This window comes from Trichomycterus rosablanca, chromosome 6, assembly GCF_030014385.1.
Source record: "Trichomycterus rosablanca isolate fTriRos1 chromosome 6, fTriRos1.hap1, whole genome shotgun sequence".
NCBI lineage: Eukaryota > Metazoa > Chordata > Actinopteri > Siluriformes > Trichomycteridae > Trichomycterus > Trichomycterus rosablanca.
In genome coordinates, this window is record NC_085993.1 from 45559995 (window position 1) to 45585517 (window position 25523).

At 40.2% G+C, this 25523-nt stretch overlaps 1 protein-coding gene across 1 annotated transcript in view; it reads right to left on the reverse strand.

Moving 5' to 3' along the window:
- Positions 1-25523, reverse strand: part of cyfip1 (cytoplasmic FMR1 interacting protein 1) — a 48870-nt gene that overhangs the window by 17005 nt on the left and 6342 nt on the right. Inside the window, exons 2-22 of the mRNA XM_062997975.1 lie at positions 20129-20249; positions 17821-17910; positions 14179-14256; positions 13107-13208; positions 12813-12994; positions 11763-11859; positions 11544-11672; positions 11326-11430; positions 10945-11036; positions 10333-10450; positions 8963-9085; positions 8245-8370; positions 7951-8117; positions 6810-6957; positions 4050-4203; positions 3213-3369; positions 2988-3084; positions 2414-2490; positions 1611-1719; positions 1115-1234; positions 496-695 (exon numbers count right to left, since the gene is read on the reverse strand). Coding sequence (XP_062854045.1) covers positions 496-695; positions 1115-1234; positions 1611-1719; positions 2414-2490; positions 2988-3084; positions 3213-3369; positions 4050-4203; positions 6810-6957; positions 7951-8117; positions 8245-8370; positions 8963-9085; positions 10333-10450; positions 10945-11036; positions 11326-11430; positions 11544-11672; positions 11763-11859; positions 12813-12994; positions 13107-13208; positions 14179-14256; positions 17821-17910; positions 20129-20245 — 2588 coding nt within the window. The 5' untranslated portion in view covers positions 20246-20249. The remainder of the gene's footprint in view (positions 1-495; positions 696-1114; positions 1235-1610; positions 1720-2413; positions 2491-2987; positions 3085-3212; positions 3370-4049; positions 4204-6809; positions 6958-7950; positions 8118-8244; positions 8371-8962; positions 9086-10332; positions 10451-10944; positions 11037-11325; positions 11431-11543; positions 11673-11762; positions 11860-12812; positions 12995-13106; positions 13209-14178; positions 14257-17820; positions 17911-20128; positions 20250-25523) is intronic.

Genomic DNA, 25523 nt, shown 5'->3' on the forward strand with positions numbered 1-25523 from the left:
CAACCAAAATGAAGCCATTTTATTTCTGACTTATTAGGAAAAGAACCAATTCACTGGAAAGGATGATTATGCTTGAAAGAATTGAAGGTAAAAGAAGAAAAAGACAGGCAGCAACAAGATAGATGGATTAAATTAGAGGAATAATAAACGAGCCATTAAAATGCCTGAAGATGCAAACTGAAGACAAAATGTTCAAGAGAAACTCCATCCATACAGTCACAAGGAGTCGGAATCGACTCTAATAAAATAAAAAGGGCAGTGATAGCTCTGTGGTTAAGGTACTGGACTAGTAAACAGAAGGTTGCCGGTTCAAGCCCCGCCACCACCAAGTTGCCACTGTTGGGTCCCTGAGCAAGGCCCTTAACCCTCAATTGCTCATCGTGTTCAGCTCCTTGTGTAAGTCGCTTTGGATAAAAGCGTCTGCTAAATGCTGAAAATGTAAATGTAAATAAAATAGACCATAACAGATAATGAAAACAAGCTGAGCGAATGTACCTGTTGGTGGAGCTGTTGTAGCAGTAGTTTGGCAGGAAGTCATAGTTGAGTTCCCAGAACACATGCAGCGTGATCCTGCCATATGGAGCCGATACATTGTGGTTGGCCTCACGGAACATGGCATCCATGCTGTCCAGAGTCAGAAATCTACTGAGGAGTTTGTGGGTCAATCGATTGATCTCCAACAAGCCCTCCAACTCCTAAAAGAGTAAGAGAAAAATAATTTAAGATATATTTTTTTTTTATTTCATTTTTATTAACCTGGCCAGGGACACAACAGGTCCGGTTTTACCAAGTAGCACTGGGGGAAATACAGGGAGTCCCTGGACAGGGTGTAATACATCGCAGGACTTCGGCCACTGCCCTCCACTTCCAGGGATAAAGCCAATGATGTCTGTGTAGACGCCCCCTCAGCTTATAGCACTACTGAGATTCTGGATGCAGACTATTTACATGCTTATAATGTCTTTTTAAGGACACATCTACACAAGCAACTGCCTACATATTTAACACCGTGTTAAAAAGTAATACTTTATCAATTGTTATATATATTTTTTTATAAATTAGACAATATCCATACATGACTTTCAGGGTGAGGATGTGAGAAAACAAAACGTACCACTATGGAAGTGAGGTCCTCGCTCTCAAAGCGGTTAATGGCCAACTCAAGGGACTTGTAGAGGGCAGCAGAGACTCGCTGGGTAATTAGACGGTTTAGGTCAATGGAACGACCCAAAAGCTGCATAAAAAGACATATTAAAGTACAAATAAATACAAACACACACACAGTTCAAATCAAAAGATTAGATACAGTGGTAAGAGACACAGTACTTTCGGTCATTGTACCCAAAATATATGTTGTGGCCATTTTAAAAAGGGGCTGTGTTCTTCTAATTTATGGCCAACTTAATTTTTAGCTGTTCTCAACTGCATCTCATCATTCAGACATATTTCCTCTCAGCACAGGAGAACAGTCTGGGTTCCCTCTCAATCTTGCTAAAATTTGCTGCTTAGAAATGGTTCCGGGTGACATTTTCCGACTTGAAAAAAAGTTCTAATCCCATTTCTGATTCCTGTAAAAAAATTTAAATATATAAATATATTGAAATAATTACCTGAACATGTCTTTGCTTCAGAAGTGTCTCATAGCGATTTGTGGAAGGCAACTGAATGAGCGCACCCTGGTTCTTACATTCTGCCCGAAGTCTCTTATCCAATAGCAAACTGCAGAGAGGAAACTAGGGATCACTACACATCATCTACACCTAGTTAATCACCTAACCATGTTCATTACATTTTTTTCATCATTCATTCATTATTACCAATGCTTTATCCTGGTTAAATCATGGGCCTTTGACACTCCTGCAATTCAGACATAGCCAATCATGTATGTGTAGGGACCCAGCCGGCTATTAGCACCTGGTGAGATTAGCACCTAGATCCCAGTGGTGGTGGGCTGGCGTAACAAATGTTGCTTAACCAGATTTTTTCCCCTTTTATCTTCCAATTGAGCTGTTTCCAATTCCCGATTCTGAATACGCTGCCACCTGCACAACCCCCAATCTCATCAAGGAGAATCAGACGATCACACTGGCCCACCGACAATCCAAGCCAGTGTTGGGCTCCCGCATCACTGTATGTACAGAGAGCCACAGCTTGGACTGTTGTCTACTTAAACTAGAGTCATGAAATGTTTACTATGGAAGCACTTCTGTAAGTCGCTCTGGATAAGAGCGTCTGCTAAATGCAGAAAATGTAAATGTAAACGTGATTACCTATTCTCTAGTCTCAGTTTGTGGCCTGTGGGTCAACCCTGACCTGACCTGCCTATGCCCATTATTATTACACAATTATTTATGCTCTGACAAGAAAACACCATTCATAAAACATTATTGCCTTGTTTATTTTTTCTGCTTACCTTCCTGCCTGGATCTTGTAGTAGGCAAAGATTTGGTCTGCAAGCTTGTAGACAAACTGGTCAAAGCACAGGTTAACCTACGAACGAGGACAGAAAATACTCATGTGGTCAATCGGATGAAACATCTTTATCAACAACAGTGGCCTCTGATATTACTTTATTTAGAAGAGGAATGACAAAAACACTCAGAAGGGCACACCAAGGTCCAAACTTAAATCCATTACAATAATACTGACATCCAGTTTGTTTCTACATGTACGTTTAGATTTAACATAAAATGTTCATACTGTGGGGCCAAACATCCATCGAATTCAGTGAGATCTTTAGAGCAACCCATTCTTTTACAAATGTTTGTAAGGCCGACTGCATGGCGAGGTGCTTGACTTTATACTCCTGTGGTTACAGGACTCTAAGATAAAAAGGTGTGTCCCAATACCTTTACCCATAAAGCGTATATTCATGTCAAAATATTTGGTAAACATGTTTTTGGTTTCAAGTTTGGCCACACTGTTTAGCTTCAACCCCTTAAACTGAGCTTATAGCAGAGCAATTTGTTAAAGAAACTCAAACTTACCTCAGCCTCAATCTCATCATAAAGAAACTGCTTCTTGAACTTGGTGAGAGCGTAGTGCGCACTGTCATTGTATAAATCCAGAGAATACAGCACATACCTGCAGAGGAAGAAAACACAATTTTAGATGTATTGGATGTGATGGATATGATGTTACCATTTTACCATGTGCATATGACTAAACGCCCATCCATTTCCACATGTAGCGCAATGTTTCACTGTGCTTACTCCATCATTGAGGCCTCCTTAGTCTCCAGTATGTGATCCGTCAAGATCCACGGCATGGACATATCAATAGGGAACTGGATACGACGGCCCATGGTCAACTCCAGGAAAAACTCCCTGAACCACAGCTGGGACAGGTCACAACATTGCTGCAGTGTCTCTAAATTAAAAAAGAATCCCACACAAACAAGATTATTTCCACACAGACCTTATTAATCTGTGAGTTCAGCTTTAATGTGACCATAGCCTAGAGCTGAAAGCCTGGATCAGCTGCAACAATTTTCTGGACAGATTCTAATACTATTTCTGAATAATTGTACACATGACAAAAAGCTGACAGATTGCCCAGTGTTGATAAATACTATCCGATTATCATTACATAGCTGGAGGAAAAGTGCAATTCAACAATAGTGCTATTTGTACATTCACAATTTTGTTTAAAACAATAATCAGTGAATTCTTTGTGGCTGAGTTCTCACAGTTTTAAGTCTTAATTTGGGGATTTTTAACATTTCAACCCTGTTTGATTTTATCAACCACTTTGTCCTAGTCAGGGTTGTGGCAGGTACAGTTTCATCTGGAAACACTGGGCACAGGGCAAGAATACTGCGGACAGGGACAATTCATGGTAGAACTGTTTTTAGTAATCTGTGGATTCTACTGAACCATTTAAACAAATTTCCCGTCAGGAGTATGTTACACTTTGAGCTTTCGTAGGATGTCTGTAATGACCAACTTGTATACAAACTACATATCACATTGAACAGAGTTTAAATCAAAGAAGTGCATCTGAAAAAAAACCTGTAAACAATGTTTATTGTGAATCTACTTCATACTTACCACTAAAATTAAGCAGGTGAGTATAGAAGAATGATTCACGAAAGAACCTCTCAATGTCCATGATGGTGGGGCCTTCCAGGCTACTGCGCAAAGTCTTCTTGGAGCCGCTCTTATCAGCTACGAGAGACTCCAACATTGTTCTCACCATGTAGAGCTGCAGAGAAGTTCCCAAATCCATGTAACAGGGCTCTAGACTAACTTTTTGCACTGGTTGCACTGGTGCGCCTAACTTTTTTTCTTAGGTGCACCAGCACAAAAGTTAGGTGCACCCAAATTTTCGACTGCATCGCATTTAACACCGCAGTTTCACAGGTTCACTTTTTTTTTTTTTTTTTTTTTAATCACTGTCCATACAGGCAATATTGACTTGTAATTAACTAACAATCTGGTCAACATGGCCTCGTCTGATGATCTGTTTGCTACTGCCTGCCGCTGAAAGGCAGTGGGGAGAGGGGGACACTCGGGCAGTGCATTTATCGCCGCATGTAATGTGTTTTATAGATGCATTGGGTTTTTTCAGCCTTTCAATTCAAAATGTATTAGAACCAGTCACAAATACACTATTGCCGGCCATGGTCTTCCCATGCTCTTTACAGTTAATTATAGTATTATAGTCTAATTATAGCAATTATTTTTTATAAAAATTATAATAATAGAGTAAATGTGTATGTATGTGAGTATATCTATTTATGTGTGTGTGTATATTTAAAATTTTATGTATATATATGTGTGGGTTTGTGTGTGTGTGTGTGTGTGTGTGTATGGGGCTCTAGAGTGTTAGTGTAATCTTAAATGCAGTGCATTATATTATCGGCTTTACTGTATCTTTTACACAGATTCCCAAAATCGCTTGCGGTGCACTCACTGTGTATTTTGACTACATGTATTCTAATATATTATGGTCTTTTAGTTATTTTTATATTTTATTAACGAAAATATTGTGGTGTTTTTACTTTTACTCGCTAGCATTAGCCACTTGCTACTAGAGGGTCGGTTCACCTAGCCGCTGTCCGGTGGGGATGTAACGGGTCTTTTGCTGTGCGGTGGTGGAGGTGTGGGAATAAAGGCACACAACAGGGTAGAGTCACTTTAACTGTTTAGTCAGGACTTCAGTGAGCGTTACGACACTTTACACCGCCGAGCTCCAGAACCCGAACTTCCATTCTGGAACATCCGGCGAGTCTCATATACAAAACTAAATTAACTGCAGAACATCCGAACGCACGTGTATAAACCTGGTGCTGCATTCTGATTGGCTGAGCTGAATGTTGCTCACATATCACCGCTACAATATTGTCCCGCCCTTCACTATCTCTGATTGGTTTAGACCATGTTATTGGCCTAATGTGTGTCTGTTTTTTTTCCTTCGGAAGCCTGGTCGCACCGGTGCGACCAAATTGGTCGCACTCTAGAGCCCTGTGTAAGTAATGCACTTCCCACGAAAAACATCCAAAAAAATCTTACTAAATAGTAATCATTATGTCTTCTTTATCTTCCCTAAGACAGTAACACCTCTATCCAGCAGGCTGACAGTGTATAAAGTGTAGTGATCAGACGTAAACATGTGAAACGTAAACACGTGGGTCTTTTTTTTTTTTTTTTTTTTTAATATAATTTTTACCCCTTTTTCTCCCCTTTTTAGCGCATCCAATTGTTCAATTAGCATCGTGCTTCCTCTCTGTCTATGCCGAACCCTGCCCTGACGGAGGTGATTGAAGCTAACCCGTATCCCCTCCGAAACACGAGCAGCAGCCAGATGCATCTTTGCCACCCACACATTGACGAGTTTGGCGCCACCTAGCGTTGCATGCGGAGAGACACACCCTAAGGGCACCCTCTCCCATCTCTGTGTAAGCGCCTCCAATCAGCCGGCAGAGAACGCAATCGCATTCTGACAGAGAGAGACCCACATCCGGTTCTTTGTCCCACCCCCCATATGAGCAACCGGCCAATCGTTGCTCATATAGCCACTCGGCTTCGAACCGGTAAAGCAAGGCTGGATTCGATACCACGTTCTCAGAATCCAGCCCTGGTTGCAGCGCGTTTCTTTTTACCGCTGCGCCACCTGAGCGGCATTAACACGTGGGTCTTAAATGTGGGTGAGGACACAGAACATTTGGGGTTGGTACAAACTCACACTTATAAAATTTAGGTTGAATTAACTATGATGTTGAAGGTCTGTTTAGATGTCCGGCCATCTGACAGCACCACTGAGACCTGAACCCGGACTTCAGAGCCAGTGGGCTAGTATAACAGACCGCTGCACCACACAAGCACCTACCTGAGCAATGTCTGCATCGCAAGCCTAATCCTGATACATTACCCTTTAAATACTGGCACTCTTATGCGTTTGCTACAACAACACCGGGACACCTGCTATGCTTATACAACTCACACTGCCATGTCATTAACAGAATAGTGTTATCGTAGTTCTGAGAATGGCCAAGCACACAACATCTGGTCAGCTGAGGGACTCTATGATCGATAAATGTGATACATTAGGATAGGGGTGAGAAAGTGCTAATACAGTGCTTGAGGAGGGACACATATATCCTGTTCTGCAGTATAGTTTACTGAGAGAACACTGGTTTTATGACAATGACTGTGAATCTCATGGCACAGAGAATAAAATGCAGGAAATAAAGTAAGTACATGAAAGACAGAAAGCCACAGATCGTGGTCATTAAAAACTAAAGCAGATTACAGCAGCTCAAACAACTTTGTTTACATGGAAAAAGGTCTTTATTAATGCAAACATACCTGAGTGCTAGAGGGACCCACAGCACGACGAGGCACTTTGATGTCAAATCCTCCTTTGGGATCCTTCTCTCCACGCAGAGCTGGATCATTATGAGGCTCTCTTCCCGTCTCCCAGTCACAAATGGTTTTACGGATAGCTTGCAGGACACTACAGCAACAAAAAAAACATATTCAATAAGAAATTATTATTTCATTTCCATCAACTGTTTTATCCTGGTTAGGGTCACGGCCAGCCCAGTTCTACTGGCAAACACTGAGTGCAAGGCTGGAAAACCCTGTACCAGGCACCAAGGAATCTTGTTTGTCTAGATGCCCGGCTGATTAATACCACCACTGAGATTATGACCCAGATACCAGCGGTGGTGTGCTAGCATAATAGACTGGTCCACCAGCAAAATGCAGGTAAGAAATTTATTTACTATTATTATTCATTACAAATACACATTTTTTTCATTTATTTTTAATTTCATCAACCGCTTTATCATGGTCAAGGTTGTGGTGGGTTCGGTTTCACTTGGAAACAGTAGGAGCAAAGCAGGAATGCCCTGAACAACCTATCACAAGGCTTCGGTCACCGAGAAATAACCAATCACGTCTGTGTAGATGCCTGGCCACCCGAGATTCAAACCAGGATCTCAGTGGTGGTGGGCTAGTTTAACAGACCATATACACCATATACATTTCTTTTTATGAATTTGTTATGGTTCCAATTGGGAGTTTGAGTAAGAAAAGATATTGTGTACGATCTGAACACTATTCCCACAGGTTATGGGGCATAATAAAGCATAATTAGCACCTGAAGGTATTGGATTCATAATCAAAAGGTTGCTGGTTCAAGCCCCATCACTGCCAGGTTGTCACTGTTGGACCCTTAAGCAGGCCCTTAACCATCAATTGCTTAGACAATATAGTGTCACAGTACTGTAAGTCACTTTGGATGAAAGCATCTGCTAAATGCTGAAAATGTAAATGTAAATTCAAAAAGAAAAAAACATATCGAGACATTAGTGAAATTTGAATTTCGTTGGCCAGTTGCCTAACACATAAAGCCCAATGACTTACTGGTGTCTGGAAAAAAAGATAAAGGTGCTTTCATGGCCTTACAATTTCAATGAAATGACTAAATGCCATTTTGTGCTACCTCTGTATAACATTCTTCTTTTTTTTGATGGCTTGACGAAGCGGGTCACGCAGTGTGACCTGGGCAAAGTCCTGCAGGGCGGCGTAGATGGTGTGTCTGATGGCATGGTTGAACACACTCTCCATACGTCCCATTAGCACTTGTAATCCCTTTATCATGGCAATTACCTATAACCAATCACAGAAACCAGCACTTAGTAATCTAAACCAAACGACCGTTGTATCAGAATTACTTTATGACCTTTAAAAACGCCTCTGTTCTGCTTTATTAGGAGCAATATGAATGAGAACTGACCTCTACCAGGGCAAACTTCTCCTCACTGGTGTAGTTGTATCTAGTGGCACGCTCGTACTCCTCGGCATTGTCTGGGAATTCCTTGTTCGAGTATTTGTCAGTTGGATGGACCAATTTCCAGGAATACTGACCAAAACAAAAACAGAATAAAGTGTTCAGTACCTCCGCTGTGATAAATTGTGTCATGACTTATGACTGGGGCTGTCACACCAAAATATTACTTACAAATCTTAATGCAAAAACAAATATATTACGCCAAACCCTCATACATGCAATCATGTCTGTGTAGATGCCTGAACAACCGATAGCACAGCTGAGATTTGAACCCCAGATTTCAGCAGTAGTGGGCTAGTGTGATTTATCACTAAATCCACACCATTACAGTTTAAGGTAAACAAAATGGTAAAGGAAAACTGTTGGTAAATTAATGGGAAAAACTTCATTTGACAGAAATTTAACTTTGACATAAACAAACCAGAGAAGAAAACATACAATCATAGTCATCTGTTGTAGAATGAGTCCTGATATCCTGAGAATGATATCCTAAAAACCACCACTGAAAAATGTTCAGTGGGTGGATGATTGATCACACAAGCATTTCAGTGTGACCACATTTCTCTTTAACTCGAGTAATAGACAGAGGGGTTGAAATATGATAGAAGAGAATGAGAAACCGACTATAATAGTAAGGCTAGACAGGGCACTATAAAACACTCACCACTTCCATGACTTGAACACTCCACTGAGAGAGTAGCTGCAGGCCCTGCAATGCCAGGTCACACAGCTTCCTGTACTCGGAGTCGGACTTCTGAGCCTCCTGGCGTCCAGAACCAGTCACCACCTACACACAATCCCAAACTGTTTAATACTGAAGTCAAAGTGAACACAAAAAAACAACCCTTACATACAATGTTTTGGAGCGAGTGACTATTTTCATTTTATTTAATTTCTATCAACTGCTCTGAGAGTCATGGCAGGTCCATTTCCACTAGAAAACACTGGCCACAGGGCAGGAATACCCAGGACAAGGCACTAATCCAGTGGTGGGCAAACTACGGCCCGCGGGACACTCAGGCCCACTGAGTATTTACAAAATTGTCCTAAAACCGCATTAATTTCACCGTTTTCCTTTTTCCCGCAGTACCCTGCGTTTCAATTGATTCCACTAGACCTTTGCTAAAGCCGAGACTATCTGGTCTACACACACATATTCATTTACCATTGCACTGAGCACTACTACCGGTCTGGAGTCGCCCATCACACCAGCGTGATTTAACCATTTTAAAACGTCACACATAAACTATTAACTTATGTCGAATGTGCTGCTTTAAATGCTGAATTTATTTTTGTTTAGACGGCGATAGACCAGGTAGAAACAACGATAAAAATAATAAAAAAATAAAAATTAAAAAAATCACATTCCTGCATGTGTAAACGGGCACATAATAGGATGAGTCTGGCATTTCATTTATATTCAAAAATTCATCCTTTAATCACAAAAATAAAGGTTTGAATGTCACCAACGTTCGATACACTGGCAAAAAAGGGTGACCAACAACACTGTTCACTGAAACTGAAAACGGTAGGTGGGCATTCTTAGATTTCACATGAGTTTCACATGTAATTTATATTAGTTCCAAACCCCCTTCCCCGCCCGGCCCGTCTGTCAATTTTAAAAACCCAGTGTGGCCCTTGAGCCGAAAAGTTTGCCCACCCCTGCACTAATCCATCACAGGGCTTTCGCCACCTGAGCGCCTCTAGAGGTCACACTTTTGCAGTGGCAGCCAAACCAGGTTGAAAAAAAAGCAGTCAACTACTGCACACACGGAGAGGGCGTGTGTTAGTCACGGCTCTCCTCAGTCAGGAGTAGACGTCTGCCGCAGTAGAGAGAGAATGTGGAGAATGCATAAAACAGGATAGCACTACTAAGAGCTCCAGTTCTTCAGGCTGGTGGGCTAACAAATTGAACCACTGTGTCACCAGAGTGTGCATACAATAACAATCATACTCAATTCATATTTGTACTGATTTTTATCCAAGTTCTTTGCACAAACATATATTAATACAAACGGCTTCCAGACAACGTACCTCACTGTTGCTGTAGCGGGCCAACTCGGAGATGAAACGCATGTGGTCGTCCCGGATCTGAATCATCTGCTCACAGATATTATACTGTGGACTACTGCCTGCAGATGTGCAAGACCACCTAGGAAATAGATTTACACACAATTTCATTTCACTTAGATTTGTACAGATTTAAAAACATTTTAAGCATTTACGACATTTAGCAGACACTTTTATACAAAGCAAATTGCAAAAGTGACTGAATTCAATTCAAGCAATTTAGGGGATTTGTAAAGGAACAGTGGCAGCGGTGAGGCTTGAACAGTCAACCTTTTAATAACCTTCTAGCATTCAGCCACTACTGCCCAGATTACATTCAGTAACATACTGTTAATTTAAAAAATAATAATAATAAAGGCGTTCTGGTGGTGCAGGGGTCTATTACGCTAACCAACCAGCACTGAGACCTGGGTTCCAATCTCAGCAGTGTTATCGGCCAACCTGTCATCTACACTCACATGACTGGCTAGATCAGGCTTGGTTTGGATTACTGGTGGAACAGCCGTACACAATCCTGCCCAGGATAGATTTAGTAGTAATCCGATCACTTTTGTACATTATACTTTTATGTCTTACCTGGATTTGTTTTCTTCGAAATGAGCGCTGGTTTTAATGTAGCGGGACAGCTCGATCTGCATGTCTCCAAAGAGCGGCACAACCTGCAGTTGCTAGAATTGACACAGGAAGCGCAAAAAATTAGATTTTAATACAAGGAAAAACATTTAATATTTAACATTTAAAATTTTATATACAGACCACTTCAAAGTCAACCATGTTGCTTTTAACTGGTTAAAAACTATATGTTTATTGTGTACGCATAGAAACATTACTGACAGGACTTCAGTCTGTATGCGATGCCTTGCTGCTATGAGCAAGCAAATACTGCAACATGCATAATACAATTATACAAAGTTTAGATAATTGCCTTCAAGCATTATAATGTCATCGGTGACTTACCTTGAAAAACTTGTCAATTTTTGTGAGATTGATTCTCTTCTTAGCATCCAGTTTGTAGATATTGCTGCTGTTTCCATCCATTAAATACAGACCAAATCCCATCACCTGTAGAACAGAAAAGAAAAAGCAGCACTGCATTTATTGCAATCTACAAAAAACAAAGACAAATTCTCAGCTGTTTAAAAACAGTCAGAGAGAAAACTTCTCCACTGTCTTACTTTCAGCAGCATGTGTTTCTCACTGGGTGTGAGGTACATCTTGTTTTCATAGTAGTCCACGCAGAGGTTAACAATATCAGCCAGCAGTTCGTCATAACCATTAATCACCTCTAGCTGCTGCTGTAGGGACTGAAACAGACACACACACACACACAATGAAAAATGTTTGTTCACTAGGACAGTCACTACGACTGAGAAACAGTAGTTGCCAAAAGGTACCTGAGTGATCTTGTTGTGATTGGCCAGGAACATAGATAAGTTCTGTGACTCCTGAATAGAAGCAGGCTCTGACATTTTCCTCAGGAACTGGGCGGCTCTGTTTGACCAAAAGCAAACGTGAACACTGAGTGTAGAACATTCTGACAGCTTCTGAGGTGGCTACATAAATCGGCAAGATGAAGTACAACAAGAGAATTAAGCAAATCTTAAGGTGCTTCACATCACTTGTTTGTAGTGGTCCTAAATAAGACTCTGATAAGATTTTCCTGTGATTGCATATTACCATTTTATTGTTAGGTGTTGTAATGTATATGCAGTGTACATGATGTATCTAAGTGCATACCAAGAACAAAACTCTGAAACTCTAAGCAGCTTGACTGGGCAGTAATGGCTCATCAGAAGGTTTCTGGTTCAATCACATTCCATCCACAGGTGTCTGGATTAAATGTAAATGCTGACTGCCACCTATTGGCCAAACATTGAAACTAAGAACCTTCACACAAACCTTTATTCAAGGACTGGATAATCTTTATTTATTTATTAGGATTTTAACGTCATGCTTTACACACTTTGGTTACATTCATGACAGGACAGGTAGTTTACTGGTTACACAAGATTCATCAGTTCAAGTTTTAATGTCAAACACAGTCATGAAAAATCTTGTACCTCAAATTAACCTGACTTGTATGTCTTTGTAACTGTGGGAAGAAAACCCACGCAGACACGGGAAGAACTCCACACAGAAAGGAGCCAGACCGCTCCACTTGGGAATCGAACACAGGACCTTCTTGCTGTGAGGAGACAGTGCTACCCACCCAGCCATTGTGCCGCCCCTACTGGTAATGAGGTGCAATAATTCCTACACTCACTGAGAATAACTGACAAGTGGTTTGACCAGCTGTTGTGCACATGATCGACCAATCAGAAGGTGAAGCCGATAGACAAGGAAAAAGCAATCAAACCGTCACAGCAAACCGCTACTACCAAACGTTTCTGGCATTCCAGTCGACCCCTATTTTAGGTCGTGATAAAAAAAAGTGTACTGTGTACCGTTTGTAGGCCGAGTGGTCATTTTTGACGCTGCACTTCATGTTCTTCAGTTCATCCAGCACAGCGAACATGTTGATGAACTTGCCCAGTGTGAACAGGTAAGCCTCGGACACAAAGTCCTTCCTGCGCTCTGCGTGACACAGACGACGCACCTCGCCACAGAAACGATCGATGGCAGTACGCTGTGAATGAGACAAAGAATATTTAAACAGTTCATAGAAATATACTCAGCTCATTATCTCTCGTTAGTAAAAACACGTGTGCTAACAGAGCAGGGCACAATTAAAATGTTACCTGAAAGTACATGAAGTTCATCAGCTTAGTGACTTCCGGCTCCAGCACCTCGACCGTCTTCTCATAGATCTCCACTCTGTTGGGCTGCTCATTGCATTTCACCTAATGGAGGTGGAAAGAGAGACTTTTATAGCCAGGCAACACAAATCTACTTACAAAAGCAAAATAAAGACATTTCTATTTTAAGGAATGACACGTGATGTGACCATGAGACTTCTTTAACAGTATCTTGGTATTTGCATTTCATTCTTAGTGCCAAAGCTCATTCTGCCCAAATGTCGACCATTAACAGTATAACTTCGCAGAATGGTTAGAGCTACCAGTAGTGCCTGGATTTTTCAAACAAAAAAATAAGTCGCAGAGAAAAATTATAATAATTAATTAAACTGTATGCGAATGCCCCTTGTGGAGGCTTTTATACTTTGTGTTATCTTGTGTAGGGACTGTAAGATGCACTGTGTTGACTGTGCCATGTAAAAATCATGGACAAAATGTGGGTTGCTTAAAAAAGCCTGGAAAAACCCTTTAGTAGTGCCTGAGATTGGAATCACGGGTTGGGCTAACAAACACAGAAGAAGCATGATGTTACATAGAGCTAGCCATTGGGGTTCACATTTTAGTCCTAAGCCCTGATAAGTGGGAGAGTGCCAAGAAGGTCATCCAAAAAAAGAATTGTGCCAAATCAATTATGCGGACGAATTATTCCACTGAAGCGACCCCTACTGGGTCAACAAAAAATAATTGGTTTAACAAAAAAAAAAATCATTTTTTTCGTTCTTTGCCTGCAGGTTGCTGTTTGTGTGTATTTGAACAGTTCAAAACTTGAAGTTTTTTTAATACCCCTATTTCTTTACAATCATTATTTCCTTTTATTTTCAATTTATAGGTTGTTTACAGCACATCATGTTGAGCTAGGATGGCCAATGACTTGCTATGTTAACTTCACTTCATACAAAGTACAAACAAAGTGCAAAACAAAACAAGTCTCAGAAATGGGAATCAGAATTGGTGACGTGTCTGTACTTGAAACAGTTACATATCAGCTATAAGCTACTTTTGCTGGGTGTGTTACCTGAGGGATAGCTCTGGAGCAGCTTCTCCATGTGTAGAGCATCACAGCATACTCCTGCCCTTCCTCCAACATCTCATTCTGTACACACACACACACACAACAGAAAATCACACTTCTAGCCACAAGTTCTCACATACTGACAGCATATAAAAAAGATGGTTCATTTAAACAGATCTTGCAAAACGACTACACACAGAAATACATATATGATGTTCCTTTATTTCTAAAGCTGTATTCTTCAAATATCTGGGCTGTAGGGTAGAACGGCAAGAAAAAAACATCTAAGCCCTGCTACATTTTGCAAATACCTTCATCAAGTCATGAGGGGAAAGCACGTGTTATGGTCTCAAGATCAAGGTGAACTTTTTGGCCATAATCCCAGGGATTCTGAACAGTTCCAAATATCCATCAATCTTGGCACAAAACATTCAGGCCTCTGCTAAACATCTGAAGATGAACAGGAAATTTCACCTCAGCACAACAACGACCCGAAGCATACCTCCATATCATAAAAGAATGGCTTCACCAGAAGAAGATCGAATTAAAAATTTGTGGGGTGACCTGAGCAGCACTGTACAATCTGACAGATTTGGGGCACTTTTGCCATGAAAAGCGGAAAAGTATTAGTTTAGGGGTGTGCTTTTTAATTCCCCCTACACATTTACAGATTTACATTAAAGGTTGAAAAAAAGATCCAATTTGGTTGAATAATCTTGAATAATCTTTTGCAATAAATAAAATTATTTAAAAACACACGTTTCCTCATGCCCTCTTTATATTCTGTATGAGGATCTGAAACCATTTAGTGAGAAACATGCAGAAATAGAGGAAATCAAAGTATTCAAACCAACCAACCAGCAAATGTATTCTAAACGTTGTCCGCGGGCCGCATTTGCTCTAATGCTGGCCATGGCCGACATAGGCTTTCTCTAGAGAGGCTGTCGGGAACACTCACCAGGGCAATACATTTACAGATAATGGCTAAAAGTATGACCTTGTTTGTCACCCCGTTTCAAAACCATGGGCATTAATACATAGTTGCTGCCCCCTCATGGCTAGAAGAGCCACCACTACTCTAGACGAATGCCTTTATTTGTCATATATACATATACACGTGTGCAGTACAATAAAATTGTTTTTCCGCATATCCCAGCTTGTTTGGAAGCTGGAGTCAGAGTGCAGGGTCAGACATTGTACAGTGCCTCTAGAGCAGACAAGGTTAAGGGCTTTGCTCAAGGGCCCAACAGTGGCAGCATAGCAGAGCCTGGATTTGAACCGACAATCTTTCAATTGATAGCCCAAATCTTTACCCACTAGGCTACCACTGTATCTCTAGGAAAGCTTTCCACAAGGAATGTCTGTGAGTATTAGTGTCCATACAGGTCAGGCACTGGAGAAAAGGGGAGAAGCTCTGGTCTGCTAATTCATCCCAAAGATGTAATGTGGTTGAGGGTCAAGGCTCTGTTCATGCGACTTGAGCTTCTTCACAGCAAACATATCAAACCATGTGTTTATGGTCCTCACTGTACTGCACGGGCACACACAGGAACCCTTGGACAAAGAGTGACCTTTATCAAACTGTTGCAGTATTAATAAATTAATAATTAGCAGTAAATAAACTTAAAAAGAGCCTCACAGTAAAGATAAACCGGAGCAGCGCGCGCGCGCATGTGTGTGTTTGTGCCTTTAGAAGACACGCTTTGTTCACAGTATCGCTATAAGTGATTCATGAGTTGATTCGTTTTTATGTGAAGCGTAAGTTTCTCTTCTCGGTTATCTCTCCGTGTTTACTGTTATTAATTAATGTCGTGGTTTTAAATAAACACCAGCTACAACAGAACATTTTGTGTGACTCTCTTACATTAAAAAGCTTCATTAAAAAGCTTAATTAAACTGCTATTACCACAGATCTGTAACCGAGTCAGACTCGTTCCGTCTAAGGAGCTAAAAGTTTTCTAAAAGTTCAGCAGATGATCCTGAACTAATGAATTTGGTAATGAATAAACTTTTGCCTCTGATTGGCTCTGTAACGTTTTCTGTTCTCATCTACATCACAAGTAAGAACCGCTCACGATTTACCAAAGTGAACCAGGAGTTTATATAACGTGCTGATAGAATCGACTCAGATGTGACCGGGTTGAATTATCTTTTTAAAGTAAATATCACAATCAGCAAAATTACATCGTAAGAGCTTTCACGATGGTTTCTGTATGATGGTTGATGAATGGTGATGTGATGGTTGGTGCTTCGTAGCTCAAAGTCTGGATCAATCCACTGAGCTGTTAAGTTAACATGATCTTTATATATCACACGATCGGTTCTGCTACTTTTAGGAAATATCGCCGATCGCCAATAGCATATTTTGATTAAAAATCGGCCGATACCGATTCGTAGCCGATCGATCGTTCCATCGCTAGTTTTAGACATAACTAACGTTTGTCTTTCTTTGTTGGATGTTGGGTATTCATTTAGGATTGAATACACTAAAAGGCAGAGGTGGAAAGTAAAGAATTACATTTAATCGCGTTACTGTAATTGAGTAGTTTTTTTGTGTACTTGTACTTTTTAAAGTAGATTTTACAACCAGTAATTTCACTGTTTTGTATTAAGAATTGTAATTTGCTACATTTTAAATAACATCCATTACTGAGTAAAAAAACGCAAAAAAAAAAACACGTCTGGGAAACTGCTGCAGTGAATTTTAGGATGGAAAATAAACTGGTGCTAAAATAAAGAAGCTGTAATCTAGGTATAGAGTAGGGAGGGAAGGGCGATTTTAAAATGTTAACATGTTTGGAGTTTGATGTTTCCTTATTTGACAACATAGTCTGAGGTCAAAGAATGGCAAAGTTTTGTCTTACATCTTGAAGGTTTTCTTTGGGTCATTTAGTGAAAGTCACAACACTTGTAACCTTGACTTGTGCTGAGTTATGAGATTTGCAGTATGATGTTGTTTGGTATTTGTTGGTGATGAAGAGAAGGCTGGTCTATAGAATCCACAATTAATGCCAACTTCAGTGGTTATACAGTTTGAAAAAGTTTTATGGGATGGTCTGTACTAAAATAACACATTACACATCCCTACATGTTTTAAATGTTGTATCAGCATGTTTTTTTCTATTATATTTTAATTAAAAAAACATATATCCACTTGTCCTGTTTGAATTACACAGGCGAGACCCCCCCCCCCCCCCCCCCCGTTAAAAAAGTAACTAAGTAATGTTTACTCTGAGTACATTTTAAATGAGTTACTTTTTACTTAAATAGATTTTTAGACTAGTAATTTTACTCGTACTTAAGTAAAAGTTCATTAAAGTAATAGTACTTCTACTTGAGTACAATATTTTAGTACTCTTTCCACCTCTGCTAAAAGGCACATTCATCAAAGCACCACTCAGGAGCCTTGAACTAGGCCAAGCTCTTCCAATTAATGCAGGAAACAAAGCTGTCTCTTTCAGGTCCTCTCATTGCACCGACACGCTCCTTTAGTGGAGCGGCTGAGGTCTGGGCACTGAGGACTAGATTTAATAGGCCATTGGTTGAGGCACTGGTATAGTGGAGTAAATCACAGAGGACTCGAGCACAAACTCATTCCATGTGCACACTGTTTGTTGAAGTGTCATGGAAACGAGTGAGATTTACCATGTTGGAGTGAACTGTAGCTTGTTCGATGTAGCGGGCGATGCCAGTCACAAATGCGTTGCGATCTTCAAAGTTGGTGTTGAAGTTGGGCTGTTGAGAGAAGAATGTCATGACAAATTAATACATGAAACGAGCCACATGAACATTAATATATGGGACTCTACTAAATTCACTCCATTTACACTCAAATTTAATGGTAGAATAAATGGAAGCTACAATACACAACACAGCCTAGCTTAATAGTTGAATGTAAACCTAAAACATCCAGCGATGGTATCAAATGTGAAAATACTCAGCCGTGTTTCGACACCCACACTCTGCGTTAGGGGTGGGTTTATAAAATCGATTTTTCGATTCGAATCGATCTTTTAAATATGCCCCTTTTTACGGTGCACACGGAAATCTATTACTATTGTTACCCCCTTTAATTTCTCGTGACCAGCCAGTGTTTTTTCATGCAACGAGATCTGACCTGCACATCAGTTTAGCATGGCAGAAGCTCAAGTTATGACCACTACACAACTTTTTGCACTGATTTTCGCTCGGCGACGGGTCGGTGCTGGATTCGGGAGTAACTCGGTGTTCGCTCTGCGATCAAAACTCGGCTCTCAATCAATGTGAGAAACAGCGAGGGGAAACACAGGGGAGAGGTTGTAAACAGGTGGTACAGGGGCGTAATATAGTTTCTATCAGAATACATCAGCACACGAGTTTTACAGTATTTCTGACCTGATCGTTCTCTACAAAACAAAATATTTATTAACCTCCAACTCACTATAGAACAAGCCATGCTGCTCGTGTTGCCAAATCCACTCAGATTCCTTTATTTCATCAGCACACAAACTTTGATCTCTCGCTACTTGTTGATGTGCATGTTTGGACGTGGTATCATTAAACCTTTCATCACTTCTCACGTGTGTTTTCGTGACAAAACGTAGTTTTGGAGAGCAGAGAAGCTCGCCTGTGATTCCCCCTGGTGATGGATGGTGTAGTGTAAAACCCCCCCATCGCCGATCAGTCGTGTAGTGTGAACATTACAGCGACCAGGTCGTAGTGTAAACTTGGCATAAGCTGTTCAACAGCCAGGTGTATGTTTACATTACATTTACAATGTTGTAGCGTGTCAGACATAAAATTATAATAAAAAATGAATGTTACTGTTTTCTGTTTTGGATTAATTATTTATGTAAACAAAACACAAATATTTTTAATGAGTGTTCTTTGTACAATTATCACATTCGCTCTCTGAACATCTGTACAGTACATATATTAAACAAAACCTGTTAATGTAACTCAAATATGCCTAAATGTGTTGAATCGAAAATCGAATCGAAAATCGAAGATCGAATCGAATCGGGACCTTGTGAATCGGAATCGAATCGATCCAGGAAATTAGTGGCGATACCCAGCCCTACTCTGCGTCCACAGAATTGGTTGGAAGTTTTACAAACTCAGTTACCCAAGTCGTAACTCGGACAGTTTTACTAACTGAATTGCCGTAAGACAGCTAGGACTGCCTTATAGTGCAAATTAACCAGTGAACATGAGGCACTTGAATGCTACAAGAATAAACACAAACCTTACATTTTGAATTTCACAGGAAAAGCCTCATTTAACGGTCTGTGACGTGATTTTTACAGTTGTGAATTAGGTCGGGCCTTTTATAAGACGATAATTTATTAGACAGAGAAAAAGTCCTTTTTTATGCATTTTTCATTTTATGTATCCAATTTTCCTCACAATCTAGTCATATCCAATTACCCTTATGCATTTCACTGCCTCTACTGCTGCAACCCTCTATTTCTGACCAAGGAGGGCCATGACTAACAACACACCCCCTTAAACACATGTCCAACAGCCAACCGCTTTTTTTCACCTGCATGAGGTGAACTCATATCCAGGTCTGTATTGTGCACAGAGTCACACTGATCTCCATTATGCCCTGACTCTTGTGCAGGCGTCATTGACCAGCCAACATTGCTGAAGAATGAGGAATCCTCTCAGGCACTCCCACCCTTCGGATGAGCCAATCATGTATTATGTGGATCTTACAATCTTTTTTCACCACAGATCTGTCTTCAATACGTTTACGACATCTATCAGATGCTTTTATCTAAAGAGTTAAGGGTCTAGCTTAAGGGCTCAACAACAGCAACTTTGCTGTGAACAAGGGGCTTGGACCAGGGACCCCCTGATCACAAGTCCAATACCTTAACCACTAAGCTACCACTGCCCTCATTACTGTTTTAATGACATGGCAATGAAGCAGCTTTGTCTCTGTAACCACTCGACCGCAGCAATTTATTACCTGGTACATGATGGAGGAGGGCAGCGGTTCGATGCATGGCTGCTGGTCAGGAAGGGGAAGCTCCTCCAGCAGGTCCACGTTGGACAGAGCATCCTCCAAAGACACTGAGGTCGTCATGATTCTGTGGAGGAGAAGATAACACGTCATGCAAGCCAAGCAAATGAAGTCTGACACACAGACAGGTAGAAAACTACTGACCTGTGCTGTGACCCCCCCCTTCTACAACACTATGTAAGTTCTACAAAATGTTAGTTTCTAACTTTATAGATGGTTGTCAGCTAATACAGATTTTAGATTCAGTTTTAGTTATTTAAGCTGTAGATAAAATGATGCTTCTCCGATTACGATGGATCAATTTATGATATTTCGACTTTACAATGAGAATCTGATAACACACATAGAAACACATTCAACAGAAACCATATTATGAATTTGAAATAAAAATTTTCCCATGTCAAGCAACACACTATACGATAGTCTCTCACAGATGCTGGGCATCCGGGCAGCAGCCAGCTGACTGAGCTGAGCAGCGGTCGCTTGTGTAAACAACTGATACATTATACTGTAGTGTACTGTGTCGCTCAAATTTCATGGACACCCTCTAGTATCAATGTTGTGTTATTTATCATGTCTATGAAATGCCCATCTGTGCTGTTGGAGAGTACTGTATAACCATGTTGTATTTGTATTTCACTTTCAGTACATTATTCATTAAATTACATAAGCTATTTAACACTATATTATAAAACAGGCTTTGTGTTACTGGTTTTGCACAACTGTAGGTTAATGATTTGTTTGTTTGTTAGGATTTTAATGTAATGTTTTATACTTTTTGGTTACATTCATGACAGGAACGGTAGTTACTCATTACACAAGATTCATCCGTTCACAAGGTTATATCGAACACAGTCATGGACAAATTAGTATCTCCAATTGACCGGAGCACCCGGAGGAAACCCACACAGACACAGTGAGAACCTTCAAATTCCACACAGAAAGGACCCGGACCGCCCCACCGGGGGGGGGGGGGGGTGAGGGGGGGGGGGGGGTGTTTGCTGGAGCCAATCCCAGCTTTTCAATGGACACAAGGCACACAGTAACACCCTGGACGGGGCGCAAGTCCATCGCAGGGCAGACACACACACCCATTTACCTATAGGGCAATTCAGTGTCTCTAATTAACCTGACTGCATGTTTTTGGACTGTGGGAGGAAACCGGAGCCCCCGGAGGAAACCCACGCAGACATGGGAAGAACATGCAAACTCTGCACAAAAAGGACCTGGCCCGCCCCGCCTGGGGATCGAACCCAGGACGTCCTTGCTGTGAGGCGACGGTGCTATCCACCGAGCCACCGTGCCACCCATGATACATACAGTACTGATATAAATAAAACTCCTCAGTTTGTGATGCACTTTATGGTGGGTTTTTTCACTTTTTGGTGCATGAGTATCTGTATAGGAGGAATCAATTACTGTGTACAGAATCATAAAAAAAAAATTATCTAAACAATCAAAACATTACAAAGTTGGTATGAAAGATGCCTGACTAAACGTCGGCTCATGTAAGAAAGACTACACTGATTTTACAGGTTGATAAAAACAATTCGGAATGCCGAACACAATTTGTTACAAGAAGTAATACAACGTTCATTGATACCTTTTTTGTAAACATGGAGAAACCAGTCTCCATTCTTTTGTTAAGGCTTATAGAACCAGATCTGCTCAGTCTTGATCCGAATAAAGTGGTTAATGAAAAAGAATCCTTGCAAAGCAATATTGATGCACACTCTGGCTTACCAACGATGATTTAAGTTCTTCCTACCCTTCCTAATGACAGGTGGAGCTGTGTTGTTCTGGACCACACTGCCTTTTTAAGCCCTTCATTTGCAGGTGTGGAGACTGCTGCATTCCCTTCTGTTAGGCAATAATCCTGCTGAGCCCACAAGGCCAGTGGTGTCAGAAGTCATACATACAGAATACATATATACAGAAGACTCACAAGCTAATTTCCTCACACCTATAAAACGGCCCTCCTTAATACAGAGCCAGCTGTTGCTAAAAAACCTTGTTTTATGAAGCAAATACATTGAATCATGATTGTTTTAACATGGAAGGTTAGTGTGATGGAGCTTGTGGCTTATAAACCTCCGACTGCTCACAATCTCCTGTACACAATCAGCTGTCGTAAGGCTTCCTTCTACTTCTAATTCTCTGTAAACTAGTGTGGTGTGTAGATGTCAGCAAAAAAAATACGGACCATACAATATGGACTTGGCCATACACAGCCTTCACACTTTTAGATAAGCTTTCTCCAAGGGTTTGAAGTGTGTATATGACGTGTGTATTGTGCATATTCAGTCAAAAAGGCATTGATGTGAGTGACTCCACACCACACTAGTTAAACCATTTCTTTATGGACCCGACAGTGTAATGCCATCGTATGTGTGTTTGTATTTGCTGTCACTCTTGACCCGTGGTCACTCGTAGAATAAGGCTTTACATGACACCAAGAGCACAGGTCTGTGCACAGACAAACTGATGTCATATTTAGCTTAAGTGTGTAGCAATAACTTAAAGTTTTAGCATTTCACTTTAAGGCCGGTTAGGAGGAAAATACTAATTTTAAACAAGCCTCTTCATGTTGCGACTCATATGTGTATGTACACTGAATAGCTCAGGCTTTAAAGGACTTAAACAAATGTGTCAGTATGGGTCAAACAGACAAATACATTTCTAGAGCTGTAAGGGTAAAAGAAAAAAGGGAAGCTCTCTGCAATTGTTCCTCAAAACTCTTGAACTAGTTTCTCGCTTTGAATAATAAAATTGGAATAACAAATACACAGTATGCAACTAACTGGTTTGAAAAGGCTTTAACATGTTTAATCACTTTTGAACACTTAATAATCATTGAGATAGATGTGATGGCTTGATCTTTTGTCTCAATCAAAATCTAAACAGAATTGTTGTGGCAGAATCGTCTGAATTTCTTTGCTTCATCACTACACTACACTACACGATCACTACAGCCCTGGTTCTAGCTTTGCCTTTAAAAGGAAGTTCTTCGTGTGTGTTTTAGAGAAGAGATAACTATTCCACCAGCTCTGCAGGTCTGGTCATGCAGGCCGCATTGCAGCAGACATTGCAGTAGCCCAGCTGAGCTGCTGTTTGGTTGTTCTGAGTAACTGATCATTTATTTGCATTTATTTGCCTCCCGGTACAAACCGTATCAGGCCCTTCATTACACCAAACAATGTGAGAGCACTCATTCAGGGCAGAGCACTAGTCCAGTTTAGAGAAGTCAAACTACCTGCCGGCATGTTTTGTGGGGTCAGAAAAGGTTGAAGTACCTGAGAAAAACTCTCACAAACACTTGATAAGCATCAAAATCCACATGGATGTAATCCAAAGGCAAGGATCAGCACCATCCTGCATTAAATGAAAATGACCTTAAAGAAATGATCCAACACACATCAGGTGAAACTGATACTTAATCCTAGACAGTGTTGGATAGCTTAAACTCTACTGCTTTGCCCTTAGTGGGATCATACCGTCCCTGACCATTGGTCAGAGACTGTTTAACACCACACAATGATGGGATGTTAAACTAAATCAAACTAAACTCAAACTAAGACACATTTGCACCATCATATCCAAGCCTACATATTCCTCTTTGATATTTTCATTCTTATATTTATACCTATGTGTATATATCAGTTATAATCTATATTATTATTATTATCTATATTATTATTATTATCTGTACATTACTACTACTATACTCATTCATACCTATATCTGATAGTTTTTTTTTATATTTAATATTTATCCTTATATATATATATATATATATCTATATTAGGGCTGGGAGGTATGACGGTACATTGGTCTACAGTCTTTGATTCCTCATATCGCATGGATTTTTCAATTACCACCATACCGTAGCACAGTTAATACAACAGCTGTAGGCTTCAGTAGGCAGCAAATCATATAGTGTCCCTCTATAGACAGTCAAGAAAGAAGCTTTTAGAACTAGAACTAGAACAGTGGATTCCAGGTATGTCTTACAGGGCGAAAATACTTCAGATCAGTTGCTAAACCAACGATACAAACAAACTAGAAGTAGAGATATTTAAAGTCGACCACTTTTTTAAAACAGACCTGTGGTCAAGTTGTACAGTGGGGTTTGCAAACGTGGTTTTATTTGTTAAAGGGAGAGCTAAGGGTAATTGTACAATTCTTAGGTATTAAATAAACAATAAAAAATTTTTATTGCAACTGTTTCACACGTACTGTTTCCATCATATATTGTGTCATTTTGTGGGGCCGAGCAAAGCTTACAGTACTCAAACCTTTATTATACATATGGTAAAATTAAAACTATTTATATTCTATGTACTTAGAATCAGCCACAGACATATGAAAAGTCCCAGTAATACAAATAAATAAATAAATAAATAAAACATACAGTGATATACAGTGAAACCATCAGAATCTTAAAAAATACAATGATACAAATTTTTGGTCACACTGCCCAGCCCTAATCTATATATTTACGTAATTGCTCTTATTGTATATATTTATACCTATAACGATATCTTTATTTCTATATGTATACTTATACTGTATATCTGTATATATTGTTTATAATAATAGATACACTACTGCTCCTATTATTATTATGTTGCCAGATGCACAATTTGCACATACTTTTTGCATACCGTATAATGTACACGTTGTACATTGGCTACACCCTACTTACTTTATTTGTATTAGTTCTTCTTCTTTTGCTTGTTCGACTACTGGAGGCCAATAATTTCACTCGGGATAAATAAAGTATCTATCTATGTATTTATGTACTGTATCTATTAGAGATGTACCGATCGGGGTTTTTGGCACCGATTTCGATCTCCGAGCTCCTTTCAGGGCGATCGGCCGATGGCCGATTCCGATCGGGGGGCGGGGGGGTGCTCACAGTGAAGATAAACCGGTGACAAAAGCAACGGCGTGTGTGCGTCTTTAAGAGAGACGCTCTGTTCACAGTATAAGTGATTCAGGAGTCGATTCAATTTATGTGAAGCGTAAGTTTCTCTTCTCAGTTATCCCTCCGTGTTTACTGTTATTAATTAATGTCGTGGTTTTAAATAAACACCAACTAATACAGAACATTTTGTGTGACTCTCTTACATTAAAAAGCTCAATTAAAAAGCATAATTAAACTGCTATTACCACAGAGCGGTAACCGAGCCAGACTCGTTCTGCCTGTGGAGCTAAAAGTTTTCTGTCAGTCAGAGCAGATGATCCTGAACTAACGAATTTAGTAACTAATAAACGTTTGCCTCTGATTGGCTCTGTAACGTTTTCTGTTCTCATCTACATCACAAGTAAGAACCGCTCA